Raw genomic sequence first — 23,168 nt, 5'->3', positions numbered from 1 at the left:
AGTCATATCTGAACTTGCCAAGAGAAGTTCTGCTTGAGTCTAAGCTCTTCTTGGGTTCATAGTGACTAATACTTCCTAAGACCTGAGCTCAAAAATCAGCAATGGAACACTACAATGCACATGAACTTTTGGTTATTCATGTATATTTCTTATTTTAATTCATATGTAATTATTTACTTATCTAAAAAAGCTACAAATAGTAAAAAATAAGGAGAAACCATACATTACCCACTGTTTATAATTCTACCTACAAGAAATCGTATTATTTATAATAGCTAAAGTAGATGGAAAAAAGTTTATTTTTAAAAGTAATTTCTAAAAAAATAAAGCATCAGGGTAAATTAAGATGGAAATCGATTTTAAAGTCAATGCCAATCTAATAACTACTGTGTTAGTTCTTTGATATTTTCCATGTAGAACATTATATCCTCGATTAAGCACAATGACTTAGAAAAATAACTGGCTCCAAGAGTCTGATTCTATTAAATCTTGTGCCAAGACGTGCTCCCTAGGAGTTCCCTGTGTAGCAGTGGTCTGCAGTGAAAGGGTCCAGACAGTGTTCAGATGTGTTTCATGAACATATGCACCTTTGTATAGCATTTAACTTCATAGACTATTACAGTCTGGAGAATTTGTATATTTCAATGTCTTGTACTCTTCTTTATTCTTTGCATTTTTCCTTACTCTTCCCTACTATACATCTCATTTTTCTCCTTGATGAAAACACACTGCCAGGTTTCTCTTCCCAAATCTTCAGGAGACACTGAGGCAGGAATAGTCATGACCTACCAAATTACCTACATTTTCTCTGCTCACTTATTTCCGACACTTCATCCACACAAAACCTAATGCTATTAACAAACACCAATGCATCCGGTTGTGTTCTATGTTTAAGTGTAAAGATATCAATCGAATAGATTCTTAAAAGATCATACACACCAACCCTACACACCACAAGTCCTTAGCATGGTTCAATTTCTAAGAGTAAGGGAGAGAGAGAAAGCCTTCTTAAATACATCACATTTCAAATGTAAATATAGGGCTGAAAACTGCTCTGTCCTTTCCCATTTGAATAACCCATTCTTGTATCCCTCAATTGTGAATGGGACAGGCATGCCACTATTCATTGCCAAGTTTTGCTGCATGAATGGGGAAAAGCTTAGGAATCTTTAGAATCCTGTAATTAATCTCTGTAATCTCAGCATGTTGGCTAAGACCTTGCACAGAGCAACTGCTCTAAAAACACTGGCTAAAGAGCTGAGCACACTCGGTGGGACCTATTCTGCTTACCCCAATGACTTCAGAGGTTCTCTGCAAGGCCAGAGTTCCTTGGCTGCAGGAGAGTGGCCAAGGGCTGTGGAGATGGTCAAGGGGATTCATATCATTCTATCTGTATTTGCCAGGTATTCATATTTCTGCCCAGTCTCTCCTATTTCAATACCACAGCCCTACGCAGCCTTTGGACAGTCCCATTTGTGTCTGTTGTCCTGGAAATATTATTTCACTCTCAAAAGTACCTTAGTTTGGAAGAAGAATTAGTGTCCTCCTTGGCTAACCCACATGTAGAGGGCTTTCAGACTATACTCCATGGGTGCAATAAGCAAAGATAATAAAGATTTAAAATGAAACCCCCATTCTTATTGGATTTGGGGAAAGGTTTCATTTGATGCTGAAAATGTGAAAATATGAGTACACCAATATTCAAATACACAATGTCCCTAAGAGTCAGCTTTCTTTAACCCATTAAGTCCCAAATTTTCAGTTCTGCAAACATAATAAATATTCAAATATTATTTTAAAGTTCCCACAAGTGATATATATCCATTGCTCGACTTAAGTTTTCATGGGTGTTCTGAGATAATGTGACAAAATGAACTCAAATGGGAATTATTTGTCTTTAAAATTAAAAATGGTAAAACATGAAAAACATAACAAGAAGAAGCAAATCATATTAACAGGAAGAAAATACTATGTAGTTCTCTCTTCTGGCCCCAGTAGTAGCTGAATTATAAACTTATTAATACCTGGTCACAGTTCCTGCTAGAGGTGAAACTAGCACAAAATAAACAACACTGTGTACTCCATAGAAGCTAACGATAGTGTTTATACATCTCCTTCCATAGGCCTTTATCAACTTTTAAAATTTAACAAAAATACATTCTATAATAGAAATGCTTTAATAACCCATATAAAAGAATTAGCCCTACCAGCTTTTATGCTCCTGTTCCCATCTTTTTTTTTTTTTTTTTTTTTTGCCACCCAAACTCCTTTGTTTCCCAGGACTTGAGGCAAAATTAAATAAGAAACATAAGTAACATGTAAGATCAATTCAGAGTCAAAGAAAAGATTTTTTAAGCTGCATTTATTAGGAAGTACAAATGGCCAGGGTGTAGCACTGTAATAAATATTCACAATCACATTATGACATAAGAGGTATCAGTTTTCATGTTCCCAGGGCTGCATAAAACAAAACAGCAACTCACGATGGCTTGAGCAAAGAGATTTATTGTCTAACGTAGCAAGGGCAGAGGCAGGCTGGCTAGATCTCAGCCCAGGCTTCATCAGCTGGCCAGCAATCAGGGCTCCCAGCTGCAGGCTCCATGGAGACAGGACGATCTTCAGAAGCAAAAGCATCACATCTCACTCTGCTTCTCTCTAGATTTGAAGAGATTTTTGCAAGATGTTCCCAGAAATCTTCTCTTTCAGATATAACAGTCCAACAGGACTCACTTCCATGCCTAAGCCGGAAAGAGGGACTGAGTGTCCACAGTGGCCTGATGGTCATTACATTGTGAGTCCACCTCAGCAGACAGGGCATGATTTAGAAAATGAAACAATTCCTTTACAACATACCTTGTTTTAGTTCTGTAAGCTCACCAGGTAAATTAGGAGATTCTTAAGGTTTTGCACTGAGTAACTACATAATTATCCCTCCAATTTTAATTAAAAATGGAAGAAGCAATTAAAAAATTAAGTTAGCAGTTTAATTATTCATAGCAATCTTGATCAACCAATAAAATTACCCTGACTCAGGCTGGGGCTTTAGTTCAGTGGGAGAGCACTTGCCTAGCTTATGTAAGGCGCTGGGTTCGATCCTCAGCACCACATAAAAATAAACAAGTACTAAAGGAATTCTGTCCATCTACAACTACAAAAAAAAATTTAAAAATTTTAAAAAATAATAAAATTACCCTGACTCAGTATTTGCTAACTTTATTCACTATTGCCCAACTCTATCCGACCAGAATGAAAAATGAACAAATATAATCCTTTCCATAAATGTGATAATTACAAACTTGCTAAACTGCATATTGCCTTCATTATTCAACAAGCATTTATTTCTCACCTATTTAATGCAAGATACTATTCTATAGTAAATGAACATACAAGATACACCTACCTTCAGGGTGAAGGAGCAACTATAAACATTTAAAAAAATATATGAACTGTTTAGAGTCTATTGGTTGGGATAAATGGTATAAGGAAGACCAGTGCAGAGAGGACCAAACATTAGGAAAGAAGAAGGAGGGTCTATTTATAATAAATGGGCAAGGACATGGCTCACAGAGAACATCTCAACAAACTTCTGAAAGAAATCAGGAATGCAGCCATGACTGTCCAAATATTTTTGAGCCATTGTTTACTGATTCTATAGAAGTGGTGACTGAGTAGGTGGACCCTCTTAGATACAGATGGTTGACTTTTTATGCAAACAGCTCTATCAATTAAAGTGGGAATTATAAGTAGTGTTTTGCTTCACCAATTTCATATATCTATCCAATAAAAAGCTAAGATTTTTTGTAAGAATTAGTTTATCAACCTTTGGCTTACTAATCTAATGGTGCACACCAACTAGTACAAATTTTGGACTTTCTCATCCAGGTTACTCCAGCTATTGTAATTTATAAAGAGTAAGTCCTCAGAACTACTACTGCTTCAAATGCCAGTAATATAACAGTATAAAGTAACATACCCCAAGAATAAGGCCAATAGATACATGAAACTTGGCAAATATTCTGGGAAATCAATACACTGGAAAGGCACACATACTAATTGTTACTAATCCTTCTTGTTGTTAGTGGCTTGTATAATCAGTGAACATGGATCTTAATAAGTATACTAACAGCAGTCCCAAAAACATATCAAAAATATGACTACCAGAATCTAAAAGCTGTCCAATGATATTAAATAAGAACCATACCAGCTTCAAAGTATCTTTATATGAATCAAGATGATCAGACAGACTTCAGAAAGAGGATGATATAAATCACAAATTAAATACCGATAAAAGCATCCAAGAGTCTGGTTTCAGGTGCCCAAAATGGGACTGCATAAAGACTGGAAGGAGGGGACTCACTTTACCATCATGCAAAACACACTTATAGGACACACAACATAACATAGTGCCTATAACTTCAGACACCTGAACCACCTGGGTATCTCTGAATCCCACCTCAAGCAATTTACAACTACTACCATGTTGACTTCCACAAATACAGAAAGGGAGTAAAATACTACCATAATATAGTTTTCAGGACTGAGCTCATTAAATCCAGTAAGTGAACATTTTTCCATTGATTTATTTTTTCCTTTACATCTCCTAAAGGATCAAATTTACTTGCCTCCCCTCTTCTTGCAAGTATACATAGAGCAACATAAACACAGTTATAAACAACTTCTAAGAGAGTTAAAACTTACTGCATTGCTGGAGAATCTTCTGGGCTTTCCTTTACAAAAAAAATAATAATAGTAATAACTTTTTCTTCTTTCTAATAGTCTTCAAAAGCATTCTAAGACAGATCTAAAATATTTTTAGATGATCTGGTTTGTATATTCACCATTCTATAAACAAACATTGAATGCCATTTATTATCAGTTACTAAGGATAGTCCTGAATTCCTGATCTGGCAGGAAAGCACAAGGATGCAACAGGGTGACCAGCTTGATAAATAGGGCAGGAAGAGTCCAGCTACCTGGGTAGATCAGACACCAGGAATGTGGAGGTGATGGCTGGGTTGGGTCCTTCAGGAGAGGCAGAAGGTGTCCTGCCACACAGAGGAGGGGAACACGGGGAACACTGGGATGTCCAGGAATATGTGTTTGAAGGAGTCAATAAATGGAAAATGAAGATACAGCATGTGGTTATTTTATATTATTATCAAACACAACACAAAAGCTTTAAGTATAGGTCTTCTTCCTCTAATCTCTTAAAATATCAGAGAAATCATGTTTAAGTCAAGGAAGATGCAAGTGAAAGGCAGATTTCTAGGGTGTATGCACACCTAACTTAACATGGATTAATAAATATAAACATAAAGTGAAATCAAATTATATGAAGAGAGAGCAACAAAAAAAGAAATGTATGGATTCTGTTTGGTAGGAATTAAAAATGGAAACTTTCTCCAAAAATTTCTACGTAAAAATTATAGCCAAACTAATAATAAAAATTTAGTTAATGTGGTTGTGTGTTATATCCTTAAGCAAATGAAAGATAGAAGATGAAAGATTATTACTATTTGTTTCAGATTTACCCAAATAAGATTTTTGTGGAAATAACCTTTATGATTCTGCCATACAATACTCACCCTTTAATTTCCTAAGAACAAAATCTTTCTCTTTAGCAAAAACAGGACAAAATGGAAAGAGTTTAACAAACTAAGCCTAATTTGCCCAATAACTAAATGGTTGCATTTTTCATTAAGTCAATATTCTTATATATTGTTTCAGTTGTCTAAAAGAATTGTTGACAAAGTATCAGGATAGGCTCTCTTTTTCCCATGGCTTCTTATTCTGAAAGGTCCATTCTTGCCCATCCCACTAAACCTTCTGCATCTGGACAGAGTAAAGTAGGAATGGGAAAAGAAGAAAGGGGAGACAAACTCCAGAATCTACTGATTTTAGCATCAAAAAAGAGTGGTATATAAATATTTCCCTGTTGGCCAGCCCCATACTTCTCCCTCCTTCTTCTGGTAAAAGAATGTTAATTTTCTTTTGTAGAACCAGTTTTCCTTCACTCAACAGTTTTAACAGTGCATATTCAACATCACCTAGATGTCACAACCACAGCTTTCCCAATCCCTGTCCCCATAAAAATTGGGGCTACCCAAAAGCATATGATTTACCTGAGAAGGAAGGTGACATTCCTGGAGAGTCCAGAAATGGACAGAGAAGCTCAGACCATTATTTGAACAACCAGACCCAAAATAACAAAAACAAGTAAACAAAAACAAAACAAAACAAAAAAACCTACCCTGAGCTTTAAAATTATTAGAGCCAACAAATATTTTCTGTCCATGTAAGCAAATTTGAGTGGATTTAAATCATGGAACCCAAAGAATTCTGGACAATACTCAAAAGTAAATATATCTCCTGAGGAATAATGATGAATGCCTTTTTGAAAGAAATATAGTAACACTGAGACTTGCAAAACTGAATATAAGGGTTAAGTAGGGTTTTGTACAATGCAATAGAAAAAAATCTCAAGGACCATAATGTTGTTTATACAGGAAAAAAATAAATTCTAAGTACAAAATAAAGTTAAAAGTTTCACAATTATACTATAAAAAGTTCTCTCCATTTTACCACAGACTTAAGGGTATAACTTACTTCTTTTTACTACCTTGAATATTCCATATCCTGTGTTTTCATGTTGTAGCAGTATCATCTAAAGAATTAAGCAGTCTTCTCTACCCAACCCCTCAGTGCTGGAAATAAAACCCAGAGCCTTATACATGATAGGCAAGCACTGTGTCACTGAGCTCCATAACAACCCGAGAACTAACCATTCTTATGCATTGACATGCAGGTAACATTTATGATTACTTTCATTTGTTCTCTCAATCTCAACAGAAGAAATTCACATCTAGTTGACCCCTTTTACAAAGATACATTCATTACAAAGGATAAAGAACTCAGTCATTTGTCTTATAACCTGTTGACAACAGTATGAACAGGAATCATTGCTCCAGTGCTTCCAATTTTAAGTGCTGACTGAGACACCTTGCTTCTGTTACTGTCATTATTTTATCCAAATAAAGAGGAACCTGAGCGCCCAATAATGAGCCAGCTGCTTACGTATATACAGTTATCAGACAGCTCTCACAACCTCCTTGAGATCAGGACAAATTATCTTCACCTTACAAATGAGGAAAAAAATCATTTCCAAGAGGTACTTTACAGTGAAACAACCAAAGTAATCAATCTTGAGAATTTTTACCAATGGGCACCAGTAGGAGAAAAAATAGTTGAGAACAAAGGAGAGAGGAACCAAAGTTAGAAGATACAGCCCAAGTTACCAGACCCCTTTCATAGAAAATGACTACTGTACAGTTAACTTAAAACATTTAAAATCAAAAATCACACTTGTTCATTCCTTTTCTCTGTGTCAATGGAAGTCCACTTAGGGAGTGCACATTATCCAAGAAATCATTATGAGAACTGCTGAAATTAGAAAATCGCATGGTTACACAGGTCATAATGAGATAAAGTATTCTCTATGAACCAAGCACTTTTAGATTTAACTCAAGTAGCCCTCCTAGGTTAACTTCAAGCGATCATTCATACTGGGTTTTTTTTTTTTTCCACTTTTCTTTTTTTTTTTAACCAGTCTCTTCCTCACTGAGGAATGTCAAGAGGATCATCTACATACAATGCAAATGACTCAGAGTAAAACTGAAAATCTTATTTAAAAAAATAAAGATTTCAAAAAGTTAAAAGTGATGTTAAAAATAATGAAAATTAACCATCAAAACCCAGATAAAACCCAGAAATCAAATGTTCTAACAAATGAAAACAACTCAATGATGATGCAAGAGCTTCCAAAGACAGTAACTGAATATCACCAATTAAAAAAAGATACCTGGAAAAAAAAAAAAGACCCTCAAATATTTTTTTAAAACTAACCATCTTTTTAGGGTGATGTATTACTCAAATGTAAAATACTACCACACAAAGCTTAAGAGAAAGTATGCCAATTATTTCACATTTTTAAAAAATTCTAAGTATGATACAGAGCAAAATTTAAAACAAATTTTGTTAGGGATATAAGAAAAATTTACATTCTTAGCATTTGATTTTCATTTTTTAGTTGTTTCCTCAAACTTCTGATTCCTAGCTGCTTAGAATTACGAAATTTTAATTCCTGTTTTTAGTTTGATTTATTTCTTTATTTGTTGGTGCTGGGGATTTAATCCAGGGCCTTGTGCATGTAAAGCAAGCACTCTACCAACTGAGCTATATCCCCAGGCCCAAACTAGATTTATTTTTAAAGGGTAATGTTTCTGGTTTAAATTACCCTGATGCCAATATGAAGGGGGTGCTACCTACTGAACAAAAGACTGAAAAAAATTAAAATGCAAATATAATTTTATCCTTAACTGAGACTAAAGCTTGTCCTGAACTAGGTTTTATAATTGAACCAGAATTGCCAAGGCAGTTGGATAAAGTAAAATAAAAATAAAATTCAATAAAATTCAGTTGAAGCTGGCCCCAGAGGCCGTGGCAGGAGGATCCCAAGTTCAAAGCCAGCCTCAACAATTTAGTGAGGCCTTAAGCAACTTAGCAAGACTTTGTCTCAAAATTAAAAATAAAAAAGGGCTGGGGATATGGCTCAGTGGTTAAGCACCCCTGAGTTCAATCCCTGGTTTTGTTTTTGTTTTTTAATCAGTTTAAGCCTTTTTACTAAAGAAAAGAGAAAGAAAATAAAGTAAGTCCCAGTTTACAAACACTCCTGAAACAATGTTTAATGGTTTAGACATGTTTCAATTCTTTGGGGAGGAGTGGGATTTGTTCAAGATATTGTGAAGATATTATTTCTTCAACAATCTGATGTCAGATGAGCTATTTCACTCCTTGAGCTAATATTTAAAGAAAAAAAATGAGAGAAATAAAGCATTTCAAAGCACTTTACTAAGCAGCAACAGATAGCAGTTGTATGCTTCTACTGCTCAAGTTATTCTAAAACTTTTTCACTTCTTTGCCCAGAATTTAACATTTATGTACTTTCTGCCCCATTGCCATTGAAATTCTAGAACTAAGGTTAAAAATTATTAAAATGTCCTCAATTTTAATTTAACCTCAAATGCAATAATTTTCTACCCTTCAGTAAGGGAGGAAAAAAAATCACTTGCAGAAAAAAAAAAAAAAAAACACTTATAATCATTTAAAATTTTTCATATAAATTTTTAAAATCCATTTATCTCTGCTGCAAGATTTAGCATCAGAATACAATTTGAAACTCTTGCAACTTTTATATGTGGTGCATTATTTTGCTTCTTTTTCTGTCCAGTTCTAAGATGGAACTTCCCTCCTCTTTTCCCAGAAGCCACCTTTCTTGCAGGGAATAAGTCAAGCAGCTTGGGTGGTATCCACTCAATCCCCAGCCCTAAGCTTTGTATACAGCACCAAGCCTGGGAAGATTAACTGCAAAAATAGTTTCCATTTAAAAGAACAATCACAGATGGTCACCAGACCTAACCAGGCCAGATGGTATTCTTACAGGGACTTTTAGCCCTATCCATCCCAGGAAGCCAGAAACATGCATTTCAGGTCTAGGGGGTCTAGCTCTCTTGTTCATCAAGTTATCGCCATGTGGAATAAAGTCATGACAAACCAGAAAGGCCAGAATTTGAGAAAAAAAATAGAAATAAATAGAGCTCTGATTACAGGTTAGGACTAGGGATCTCCTCATCCAAAGCCAAGGTCCTTTATTTGGTAACCAATAGACCCATAACATTCCCTTTTTGGTTTACTGTTTTCTGGTATTCTATAAAAACAGCAGCAAAATCCTGGCTAATCAACAAATGAAATGCCACTTATCACATATTACAATTTCCTTGGGCCTTAGTTTTTACCCAAGGAAAAAAACAAGATTGGATTAGATAAAGATATTGGATTATTTTCCAGGATTTCCCCTTTGCTATGTAATTCTGTTATGTAAGTTAGAAATTCTGTCAACTACATGGCTAAAATATTCAACTATAGGAAATTAATCCTGCCGGCATATAAGAAAAGGGCGCACAATAATTTTGGATATACTTTTACTTAAGTTTGCTCATTTCTAATTTGAACTATCTTTAATTAAGCCAAAAATATTTACTTTTAAGCTTTTCATAGACAAAAGAGAAGAAAGATCTTTTTCAATAGTGCTTTTGATTCCAATATCAAGTTACTTTTCTGAAGCAGTAATCAAAATTGGAAATTTGAAACTTCATGCACATAATAATACACACCATTCATAGAAACGCATTTCTTAATAAAATTTCATTTTATTTAAATGTCTTCTGATGGACTAAATTCTGGTCTCAAATTTCAAATTTTTAGAAACGGTAAACAATTATGATACAATCAAATAAGAAAAACATCTGTTATTCAACCAAAATACTTGAAAAAGGTGTTGTAAAAGGATATCAAATGTGAAAGGATTAAAGCCTTTTTCTATCTATTCTAAGTCTATACAGGTATCATAAAAGCCTTCTAAATTGCTCTTCTATATAAAATTCTCTCTGATTCATGACTCTTTCCAGGGTTCACAGAATGGTGCAACAGGCATGGGGTAAACACTGAGCACTTGTGGGATGACAGCAGAGGGAGCTGTGGGAACAGGGAAGAAAGAGTGAGGTGGTTGAGCAGGGGTAAGAAAGGAGGGGGCAGTCAGAGGTGAGGAAGAGGGTATGAAAGATAGGAAAAGACTAGGAGAGAGAGGTTAAAAATGGGAAGTGGGGAGATGGGAAAGAAAGATCTGGGAAGAGCCTGAGGAAGGAAAAGGGAGGACTTGGGAAGGGAGGACCTGGGAAGGGAGGGGCCCCTGAGCCTGGGGAGATGCCCACAGAAGAGCTGGGTGTTACAGGAAGAGAGTGGAGGGTAGAAGGATTAGAAAGAGAAACAGGGAAGCAGGAAGGAGAGAGAAGAAAGTAAAGGGCAAACAGAGGAAGCACTCGATAGCTGAGCACTTACACTCAAAAGTTACGTCACTGCACAGAACATCTTAATAATCTTATTTAACTCCATCAAAGTATTTAACATTAATAAATCTATCACAATTCATATTGTCCATATACATTTCTCTGAAGACATGATCAACAAAAGTAGAAGCTATTAGATATTTTATAACATTTTAGAAGCTTTGACTTTTTAAAATTTCAAAGTGCAACACCCTATGTTTAAATTTCGAAGAACTTTCTTATTGAGCACCAAGAAATACATTCATGGCTAGTATACACATCTTTCCAACCTGAGCAGTACTAAAGTGTCTATGCCCCATAGCAGCCAATCACAATGGAGAACATCACCTACATCCTAGGAGGAGGATGGCGGAGCCTTAGTTCTTCCTCCTCTGGTTATTTTCTTTTGCATGCCTGGCAGAACTTTTACTTTCCTTTCTGTCGTCTTTGTCTCTGGATGATGCTCTGCTAGAAATATCTTTCATGTTGGCTTTTTTCCTATTTTCCTTGGTTTTAGCACTTTTATTATCTAGGTCCACTTTCTCCTTTTCTTTATCCTTTCGACTCTTAGGAGACTCTTTTCTAGACACATCCATATCAGCAATTTTCTTATCCTTCCGGTCATCCTCCTTCTCTTTCTTCTCCTTTTTCCTCTCTTCATTCTCCTTCCTGTATACAGATTTCTCTTTTTCCTTCTTGAGTTCTTCTTTAGTGGGTTCTTTAACTTTCAGGTTTTCCAATCAAAGGAAAAAATGTTTACTGATGGCATCATCCCTTAATCCATAGAACAGCCACTTGTCCCCACGCACAAGAAATGCTCATTCAAAAAAAAAAAAAGCTACTTTAATTCAGTAGTTTTTAAGTTGGCTAAAAATAGATGTAAATTTCTATAAGATATCAGTTTTAAATGAAATGCTAGAAATTTGCCATCATATTTTTTCAGCATGGAATACGGTTTGACTTGTCCTAAAGTTAACATGCAATATTATTCAAGTGAGTCCATTTGGCAGAACTGGACACAAAGGGTTAACACACACTTCGTTACTATTGTGACATAAGTAAAGGAACACTGATAATGTAAGATCAAACTTTCCATAACTTTTGTTTGTACAAAGATAATTAAGAATTCTCAGCTTGAACAAAACTTGATGTCCTTAAAATAACTGTATGTAATCCTTGAGAAAGTTATGCACAAATAAGTTAAATACCATATAATAGTCTTAGTTAAGAAAGGAAAAAAATTAAATACATATGAAATTTTAAAATCGTCTGAGGTATATCAAACGACAACTTCAATTACATTTTTGGGTATCATAAACATTTTGAAAGCAGTATTCCTTTAAGTATGTTTCCCTGTTAATTGATGAAGCACCACTCAAGCCAACATAATATCTTCCATGTTCATTTGGAAGAGAGAGCAATTGCAATGAATGTACAATTACAAACCTCCTATTAGGTATTGCTTTTGATTTGCTTTACACAGAGTTTAATAGAGCAGTTAACACATCTTCAAATTTAACCTTCTTGCTCTCTCACCAGCAAATCAAAAGATGTTTACTACATAATGTACCATTTAAGCAGTAACAAAGAAAATAAAATATCTCTTTAATCTGATAAAATGTGGAAAACGTGTTCACCCATCAAAACTCTAAAACTCACATAGTACAAAAGGTTATCCAAAATAAGCTCTAGATTTGAAGTGCTTACAAAAGATACTTCTGTTGCTATATCCTTCTAGACAGTCTAATAAAATCTTGATTGACCAACAAAAATATCATGTACAGCTTCTCCATTAGTTGAATTTCCTTGTTGCTTACATGTGTACATGTAGATTAAATATAAATAATCTTGAAATTTCCTGGTAAGCAACCAGGAAATTCTTCCATTCTTCCTGACAATCCCAAGAAACTCCTGTGAGAATACAGAATGCCATTCACATAGAATCACCCAAGCTGTCATTCTACTTCAATGTTGCTTATAGAATAATGTAGAAAATGACATTGCAACATAGTTAAATGCTGTGCAATGCTATCAGCTCTTATGCTACATACTGTTTTCAAAAAACCAAATGTTTAAGGTTTAATTTGCCATTGTAGGTCAAAAAGTAAAACTATATTTTTTGGACATGTATTTCATTATCACTTATCCATAAATAAAATGGTAAAAATTCTGTTTCCTTTGGGCGAATTATTCTGGTAGGATACAAGGTTAAAACTTAAATTTCTTAAAATGGAAACACAAATCCCGAAACCCATTAAAACAGGAAAGAACACTTTCACTAATTCTTAAAGAAACTCATGTACATCCCCCCGCCCCCTGCCATATCCTTCTCACTGGAGAAAATAAATGCTTACATGTGAATAAGAACACTTGTAAGGATATAAAGTAAGGCTGTAATACTAAACTGTTAGCCCACATAGAATGGTTGACAGATATAGCAATTTTTAATTAATTAGAATATCAAGTAACAATTTCTGTATCAACATGATGCAGGGCTCCAGATTATAAACCTCAATATTCATTTAACTAGAAAGTACACATTTGATCACCTTAGTTTTTTTCCTTGTGCTGTAAGACAGTGAAATCAATCACTGATGGTTATCTTTTTTTACAGCACTAATTCAAAAAGTTACACCAAGAATGATTTTAGGTAGCAGAATGTGTACACATAGATTAAATATAAATAATCTTGACAAATGTAGTATAATTCTTTATATGTTCATAAAGACTGTTAGGAAGGTTTGATAATACAAAAGGAAATTAATTAAAATTATAGGTTCAATGTAGAAATTCTTCTATGAAGTCTTTAAAGAAATTACTCCTAAGGTGCACCCAAAACCAAAAAGCAATATTATTTTGCATTAGTAGCAGCATTTTCATAACATATCCAAAATCTCATGCATCTTCAAGCACTAAACTTGATTCACTCAGGGCTAATTCAGAAACAGAAATACCTTTAGCCTTAGCTTTTCTCTTGGCTACCCCACCAGGTCCTTCTGTTGGTATTTATAAGATGAAAATAGGTTATAAAGAGAAAACATTGAAAGAATTAAAGAATAAGCACCTATAAAAGTTAAAATCAATGCCTTTATGAAAATAATAACTTAAATGCATCCTTAAAGTTAATAAAAAGGAATTCCAATAAACAATAAAAACGAACACCAAGTATCATTTCTGTGTCACTGTAGAGCTTCATTCTCATTATCTAAAGCAGATAAATGCAATCTAATTAACTCATGATCTTGTCAACATTACAATTTGCCTCAGACCTTTAAAAATTATTGGCTGTAGAAACACCTAATTACCACTGGAAAGGGCATTTCACTGCAGGTTTTGAACCATCCTCCTGGGCCACAGATAATCAGTTACAAGCACCAGGGTAGAGGACTGAGGACCTTATTTCCCTGCTCAGTTCTACTGCCCTCCAAAAAAAGACAACATATTTTAATAAGAATTTAGTCTTCACTGTTTTTGAACAAACATTGCTTTTCTCCATCATTTCACACTTCCTTTAAAAATATCACATAAGCATGTAATAATAATAATAATTAATAATAATAATAATAATAATAATAAAAATATGTAGGGAAGTTCACTCTACAACAATAGCTTCTACTTTCCCTGTTGGCAAATCAAAGTTCTGATAATGAGTTTACTTCTGACCTAACAAACATCAGTACCACATGCCTTCCTGTGCACTCTGTTCCCACCAGGCTGTTCCCATCAGGAACTCATTGAATTAATCTCAATTTTCCTTTTCTATTATTGCTCAGTTTCATAAGTGCTATTTTATATTCATGTATCTTAAATTTCTACAGCTGCATTCTGAGCTGCCAATCCATTTCTCAGGCATGTCAGATGGGAGGTATGTTCCTCACTGTTCCTATGGTGGGAAAGATAGCAGCACCATGCATCACCAATCACTCAAGAGTTAAGGCGTAAGGTGGTGTCGAATACAACAATTACTATTAGTGCATTGGGTAAAATTGTGGATGTGTAACTGACGTGATTCTGCAATCTGCATTTGGGGTAAAATTGGGAGTTCATAACCCACTTCAATCTAATGTATGAAATATAATATGTCAAGAGCTTTGTAATGTTGTGAACAACCAATAAAAAAAATGTAAAAAAAAAAAAAAGAAAAAGAAAGATCCAAACCCTAATGCTTACTCCTGCTGCAAAGTGCAGAACTTACTCTGCCTATTTCTGAAAACCACAATCACAGTCCAACTCTGGCAGGAGGTTTTTTGTGCTGTCTTATACACTGTTGTTATACTGTTTCTATTAACCTCTATTCCTATATAATCTCTTCTTTCTTTATCTGTAGCACATTGTATCTATCAAATAAAAAAACACATTTGAGAATGGTAATTTTACTTAAGTTGCAATATCACATTTACACTCTGGAAAAAAAGGATGAGTATATCTTACTGCTGACTACACATAAAAAGAAAAAAAAAAAGAAAACATGTGGTCAATAGCTTCCTGAGGCTATATCTATCTAATTACTTAGGATACAAAGATAACCTAATTAGTGCATTTATATAACAATTATTTTTCAAAGATATGATTCTGTCCTAAACTCTGTCAAAAACAGAACCTCATATGCTTGTTTTTTCATGTTGTTTGTGGGAATGTAAATTGGTGCAATGAATCTGGAAAGCAGTATGGAGATTCCTCAGAAAACTTAGAATGGAACCACCCCCTGACCCAGCTATCTCACTCCTCAGTTTATACCCAAAAGACTTAAAATCAGCATACTACAGTGACACAGCCAGGTCAATGTTTATAGCAGCTCAATTCACAACAGCTAAACTATGGAACCAACGTAGGTACCCTTCCATAGATGAATGGATAAAGGAAATGTGGTATATATACACAATGAAATATTACTCAGCTGTAAAGAAGAATGAAATTATAGCATTTTCCAGTAAATGGATGGAGTTGGAGAATATCATGCTAAGCAAAATAAGACAATCCCAAAAAACCAAAGACCAAATGTTGTCTCTGATATGTGGATGCTAATTCACAATAACGAGGTGGGGCACTAGGGAAGAATGGAGTTACTCTAGATTAGGTAGAGGTGAGTGAAGGGAAGGGAGTGGGTATGGGGGTAGGAAGGGTAGTGGAATGAAACAGACGTTATTACCTTATGTACATATATGACTGATGTGATTCTACAACACTTACACTCAGAAGAATGAGAAACTATACCCCACTTATGTATGATATATCAAAGTGCATAAATGCATTCTATTACAACTAATTAAGACAAATAAAAATTTTTAGAAAAATAGAACTAATGCAGAATGCTTTATTGGACCACTCCCCCATTAAAATTCATGTCAGCATAAAAAAACCAAACGTACTCTTGTAATACTAACCTTTAAATACATGAACATTGGTGAATATACAAAAAGCATTAAAATACACATCTAGAACTGCTAACGTCCCTTTTCTGACTGCTACATGTTATTCAATGGCAGGCCCAAATTTTCCTGTTAAAAAGTGGGGCGGTAAAAATCAGATTACCTTCCCAACCCTCACTCTTTTAAAATAGTCAAAAAGAGCTACATTGATGCAAAGGCTAGAATTAACCGTCATCATGAATAAACCAAAATACTAGATAAACATCAGATTACTGAAACACTAAGAAATGAGTATTTTACTCAAAACTTTTCCAGTTTTGGTATAAATCCTTAAAGTGAAACAAATGATCAAAGGGCAATGTAACATAGAACATTCCAAACTATCAATGTAAGCTCCTTTTCCGAACTTAAAAAAAAAAAATATATAGTCAATGTTTAAGTATTTTCAACACAAAAAGACTGAGCTAATAACTAAAAACAATTATCATATCCACTTACTGAAGAAAAGAGTACAGACAGAAAGAATCCACAGTGCTTGGAAAATAAGTTCACAAAGGAGTCCCTGAATTACCATGTTAAATAGTAGTATCAAGAAAACGTATTCTCCAAGTCAAAAGAGCTGTTCTAGGAAGGAAAGCATGAACAATGGGGTGAAGTTCATTGTTACAACATGTCCAGTGAGATTCTTCTGGTAGTTTTAAAAGTGGTAGAGGAGGCAGTCACACCCACCCACAAAACAGAGGTTGAAAGAGAGGCAACCTGAGCCCCAGGGTGCTCTTAAGGGTCTCCATGACTTCATTAGAAGAAAATCAATCAAATGACATAACTTCCCATGATTCAAAGGATGAGAAAAGACATAAAGGTTTGGAGGATCTGTCTGAGTTTGTGTGTTTTGGAAGCTAGAGGATAAACAGCCACGTCTGCAAGAAAAAGAAAGCAAGTTACTGTGGGGAGAGAGGATGTGGGGAGAAGGAAGAGGTGCACAGGTGAGGGAGAAGTCAGCTTTGGAACCAGAGACTCAATGTCTGAAAAAAAAAATGATACATGAGTGAGAGAGAGGTTCAAAAAATTCTACAATGGTCAAGAAATTTTATAAAGTACAGAGAAGACAAAGGAACCAAAGCCACAGGCGACTGTCTTAGAAAAGCAGAAAACAAAATCATCTCTGCAGAAGGATAAATGACCTTGGAAGATGGAAGAGCATGCAAAGGGTTTAGAATATCTACTAAAGAGAACAAATGTCAGAGTAGTGAGCACCTCATTCTTTGCAGAACTGAATTCTTGTCATCTGTAACCACGGCTGATGTGGACTCTCCTTACAGTGTCAAAAACCAACAAACACATCTATTTTTTTGTTGTTGTTCCTTTTTTCTTTTTACTACCATAGCCAATCTAGGGGATGGGAGGTTTAAAATGGAAGAAGACCATCAATGAAATTAAGCTCAATATGGTATGCTTTTAAAGTTTCCAAGCAGTATGGAGAAAATTCTATCAATTAGATCTGAAAAGGAAGCTCTTGCTCTTTATAATCCATTTGGATGAAAGCTGCTTAAATTGATGGAGTACATTCCAATTTAAAGCAGTCTAAAGAGGCACTAGGATATAGTTAAAGTCAGAGGGAATGTAAAAAGTAACCACCATATTGTCTACTTTCTTTTCAGCATTTTATGGGTATTCTGGTGTTTTTAAAAGCAATGATTGTTAACAGATCTGATGACTATTTAGAATTCTTATACAGAAATTTGGAAAGGAAAAAAAGAAAAATAAATGTCTCATTCTTCCCTTAGAACATGAGGGAGTCACCGAAAGGTAAAAGGTAAATTATGCTCTTCTGGCAACTGTGTAAGAACCACTGTCACATGCATACTTTTAAAATTAAATGTCCTCTATGAAATTGAAATGCCGGGATGATTAAGACAATGCTTGGACTTTTGATTTCACCACATGGAATAGACATGATTTTAGAATCCTGGCTCCACTACAGACACCCCACCCAAGTAGCCACTGCAAACTGCCAAACTCTTGGCCCTAGAGGAGGAAAGTTGGTATCACTTTATACTCAGGCCACTTCCCTCAGACTCTGGTGATAACTGTGAGTCATTTGTGAGCCTCAGATTCTCATCTCATCCTTCCCATACTGGAAGACTACCATTGCTTCAAATTGATCATACGTGGCCAAAAAGAGGCCTCAAACACCTTAGTCATGGGCATATGAGCTGAACATACTGTTGCTCCAGAGATGAAGTCTCATCTTGGTAAAATGCATGTCAAAACACAACACCATTTCCTCTAAAAAGAGCTATAATGACAGTATTACAAACATTTGTGGGAAAAAAGAAGCTACAAACCACCAACCTCTATGGTGAGTAGGAGGAAAATAAGGGAAATGAAAGACCTAAAATAATAGGAAATGATTCCATTCAGTAAATTAGTTTGAATGAAAGTAAAATACAGAGGCAAATACAATGAGACAATGGAAAGCTTACCTGAAGATTTTTGTTGCCGTAAGCCAATTTAGTGTATGAACTTCAAAATGTCATTTCTCTTGGTAAAACAAAAAGTCTAATAATTTTATTACTTATTTAAAGCTGGCTTTAAAAAATTCTCAGTATTTCAGTTATCCGATGAGGAATTCCTAGGCTCTTAATTATTGGGATTAGCACCTGCATTTAATAGTATTTATTTTTTGTGTGTCAATATTTTATCTTCCTTTAATTGGTTCTTTTTAGTTATATAAAACAATGGAATTCATTTTGACATAATTATAAAAGCACAGAATATTATTAGCTCTAATTCAGTCCCCAGTACTTCCCCTTTGTCTTCCCTCCTCCTCCTAATATTATTTAAATATTAATGAATGCCATGGGTTAAGATCAGCTTTGAAGAGGGATAGAAATAAAGCCTAAGATCTAGTTCAAGGAGTCCACAATCTAGTTGATATCTACTACTAATTATTCCATAGATATTTCAACAACCAGAGAATACCACAACAGGCAGAGAATTTGGCATATCTATGCCATCAATCAATTTATAAAAATAAAGTCTGAGTCACTGAATTCTTATAAGTGTTCCAAATAAACATTATGATGGATCAAGATTCCACATTCCAAATCACAAAAAGCATGTTGTATGTTTATAGACTTAACCAGTTAGCCCTGAGTCTTCCTTGGAAATGGTCATTGAAAGTATTAATCCCCATAAGATCCAACTGTCAAGTGTTCAAATTAATAACTGGCTATGCCTACATTTGCTTTTGATAATTCTCTAAAGAATTAACCACAGCCAAGTCTGTGTTCTGTCTAATTAACTGTAAGTGAAAACACACCAGAATTTAAGGGGAAAAAAATTTCTTACATCTTTGGATAATGCTCTATAAGACAGGGAGATAAGTTAAAGAGTAAAGAATCAAATGCAAGACGAACAAGGAGGGCCACCCAGTGTTCCATCCTGTCCTAGACATCTGCAGGATGCCCAGTCAGCAAGCTGATAGCCAGGCCTTGGGTTAGTAGGCTCAGCATCTAGAGAACACTTCTGCAGCTGGCTTAAACCACACCAAATATATCCCAGGCAAAATCAGGGTTGAAAAAAGCCCATGTGGAAATAAATCCCCAGGACTCCCCTGCCTCGTTTTTGCATCAAACTTCTTTGCCTTCTCAATTGACAAATGGCAGCGCATTTGAAAAAGCAGACCCCACACTACATTTAGCATACATCATATTCTGCAGTTTTTTTAGGTTGTTCAAAACTGAAAAATCACTCAGCTAAACGTTGTTTGACTTAAAATTCCATAACCAGAAATACTCAAATGTGCAGAATACAATGCTGTATTGTTAAGTTAGCTTTTAAGTTTAGAAGACATGAGATGAGAAAATATTATATGAAAATTACAAAATTAATCCCTAAAAAATTAACAATTATAGCATATGTAATAAAACATAAACAAAGTTATATTGATCAGCTCAAGATATTTTATACCAAAGTTTTGCAAACAACTTTATTTTCTCTCACACACACACGCAAAATACCTTAGGGACAAGTTGAAGGAGGTCACAGAAGTCAGGGGTTCATTGGCTACCTGCATTGTACCTTCCTCAGAGGCTTTTCAAATTGTCTAATTAGAAGTGGCACAAAATAAATGGCAAATGATCACCTCACATCCTTCATTTTTTTTCCACTTACAAAAATAAAGCATAATTAATTTCTGTACACAGACTATGAATTAGTATCATGACAGAGAAATTAATTACAAACATTTTAATACAAAAATTTAATTATTCACTTCTCAACGAAACCACCTTCTAGGGTTAATGGTCATGACACATTAATAAGATTGCTTTAATAAGTATTTCATTTAGTTAAGTGAATTTCATTACGTAGCAGCCCTAAGACTGATTTTGAATTTAAACCTCGTCTTTGATAGTTCATAGCATTCAAAATGCAAGACACAATAGATACCAAGACTGAATTACTTTTCAGAAAGAATGTTATTAAGTAACACTCACTGTAATTCTTGGTGGATACTTGTATGTTTGAAAATCAGAAGCTTTTGACTGTCCGAAACATTGATAGAATAAAACCTATCTCCTGAATAATGAGGGCCAGACAATCTAAAGTCTTAATAGTCATCGTAGCTTTAGAAAAACCACTGTACAGGAAGCAATATGCATGTCCATATCTAAAAGTAGCTGCAGAATAAAGGCCGCTCTTATTTTAGTAAGATTAGCAAGTCAGACAGTCTTCCCTGACCCACATAAATGGTGAGCAGAGAGGAAGGATTTCTGAGTTCTGATTTCAGACTTTTTTCATTCAGGCTATCATTTTATCACCAAGAAACAAAAATTTGTCTATTCCCCTCAGAATAAACAGATGAATAATCCATTTGCTTAAAAGTAATTTGATTAAATGTGGAAAAACAAGGAATATTCAAAAAGTAGAAATAATACTCGAAATTGTCTAAAATGCAAATATTTTCATTTTAAGCTCTATGAAGAAAGAGGGCTAAGCAAAATTTTAGAGACATTCAAAGAAATTTTAAAACATGAAATACCACTTCTTGAAAGAGCAACAGAAATCAAAAGTCTTAGGTCTTATCCCCTTCAAGCTATAAGCATTTTGCCTGGGGAAAGCAGGTGATATGCCATTTCTAAAACCCATTTTACATGTAGCTAATACAATTGCTTTTGTTACAATGGAATGAAACTCATTTTTTAAAAAACTGATTCAAAGATGTCTTTAGATTTTTTTAATGGGAAAAATCTATTCTCTTAAAACAAATAATGACTTGGATATAGTTATAAATCTAAATATCACATTGTAACTAAGCCCAAATCAATAACTGATAAGATAAAGAAGGAAAAAATGGAAAAAGACTATTATTTAGGATGAATAATTTTAATATGTACAACATTAAGATACATATTCGTACTTTTCCTCTTTTATAATATGCCTACTTAAAAAAATACAAATTACCTTCTCTGGATGTATACTGAGAAATGAAATTAAAAATAAATTTTGCTTTGTAAACAGAAATATTCAGACATACTACTATCTGAATTCAATAACTTAACTGCACTAAGGCAAATACAGGGGGTAATTTTTAAATTATTTTCAAAGCACCATTAATACAGAATTTGACATTGAAATTTGTATGACAAGTCAGTTAACCTAAACAAATTACAGATTAAAAAATAAGAGCTTTTTTAAAGAATCATCATTTTACACACTGGACAACTTAAAGATCAACCGAGAAGCATTTAACTTATGAATCATGCCAGATATAATTTCATAATCAAGTTCATTAGAATCATCATCACTAGTGTGTTAGGAAGACAAGCATGGAGGGTTAAGCACAACACAATTTGCTATTAAGCTTCCAAATTTAATTTGGTAAGTACATAAGTTAAAACAATACAGAAACCAATTATACTGCCAAGAACATCGTTTTCACTGAACTTTGTAGACAGCTACAAAAATGAGGGATGCCACTTTCTTCACTATTGGTGGGGGGAGCCAAGCAAGGGTCTAGCGAGGAGCTGCACTGGGCAAGATCACATGGGTGACTGTAACAACTTTAAGGTCACAACTGCCCACGGCACGTTAAGCCCTGCGTAAGCCATGGTAAAGGAAAGAAGAGGAGACTGCTCCAGGTTCTCATAAGCCAGTGACTTCGGTCCCTGAATCAAAGTTACTGGTTATGTAAATCCAAAATGACACAAGTCTTTCCCTGAACCCCTTCATTCTGTGACGTACCATCAACACCATCTGTGGTTTCGCTTTCTTCTTCTTCTTCTTCTAGCATTTCAAAAGGAGTCATTATATCATAGAGAAATGAGAGGAAACCATAAAACCAATCTGAACTTTCCTCGGCTAAAATATTAAGGACTTCCTCAAGAGAATCAATATTTTCATTACTGCCATCTTTGGTCAGGCCTACATAAGAATAAAGGAAGAGAGAAAGAGAAAATTAAGGAGAGCAGTTAGGTGGAAAAATAAGCCCAGGGAGAGTGATCTACAAAGGCTGTGCATCATGGTCACAAAGGTTTACAGAAAAGGTATTTAGGAAAATAAAGAAATTGATCCAGATGCACACCTTGCAATCAACTCTTAATCCTATGTGCTAAAGGACAGCCACCATCTGACCAATCCTCACCATTCCTTCCAGCTCCTAAGCAGGTTTGCCTCTTTCCCATTAGAGAGTTTTGAGTTGGAAAACTGACAAAATTGTATCAGTCAAAATCAGTAGACAGTAATAGGAAGAATGAACAGAAGCAGTATTAGAAAAAAAACATATACACTTCTGACAACCGCTGCATGTGCCCACTTACCAACCAGACATTATGGAGAGTTGATTATACAACCA

General features: G+C 34.8%; 1 protein-coding gene across 8 annotated transcripts in view; it reads right to left on the bottom strand.

Moving 5' to 3' along the window:
* The window catches only part of ASPH (aspartate beta-hydroxylase), a 213,079-nt gene that overhangs the window by 147,440 nt on the left and 42,471 nt on the right, over positions 1 to 23,168 (bottom strand). For 3 of the 8 annotated variants that reach the window (XM_081265760.1, XM_081265762.1, XM_081265764.1), the window contains one exon: positions 13,895 to 13,936. The exons of 2 other annotated variants lie outside the window; for them this stretch is intronic. In XM_081265760.1, coding sequence (XP_081121886.1) covers positions 13,895 to 13,936 — 42 coding nt within the window. Of the gene's footprint in view, positions 1 to 10,245; positions 11,665 to 13,894; positions 13,937 to 15,353; positions 22,739 to 23,168 lie in introns of those variants that run through there. 3 more of the 8 variants (XM_081265765.1, XM_081265766.1, XM_081265767.1) reach the window with 2 other exon arrangements.

The sequence above is a fragment of the Spermophilus citellus genome, assembly GCF_964194105.1.
Source record: "Spermophilus citellus genome assembly, chromosome: 14".
Taxonomy (NCBI): domain Eukaryota; kingdom Metazoa; phylum Chordata; class Mammalia; order Rodentia; family Sciuridae; genus Spermophilus; species Spermophilus citellus.
This window is presented reverse-complemented; position numbering and strand designations above follow the sequence as displayed.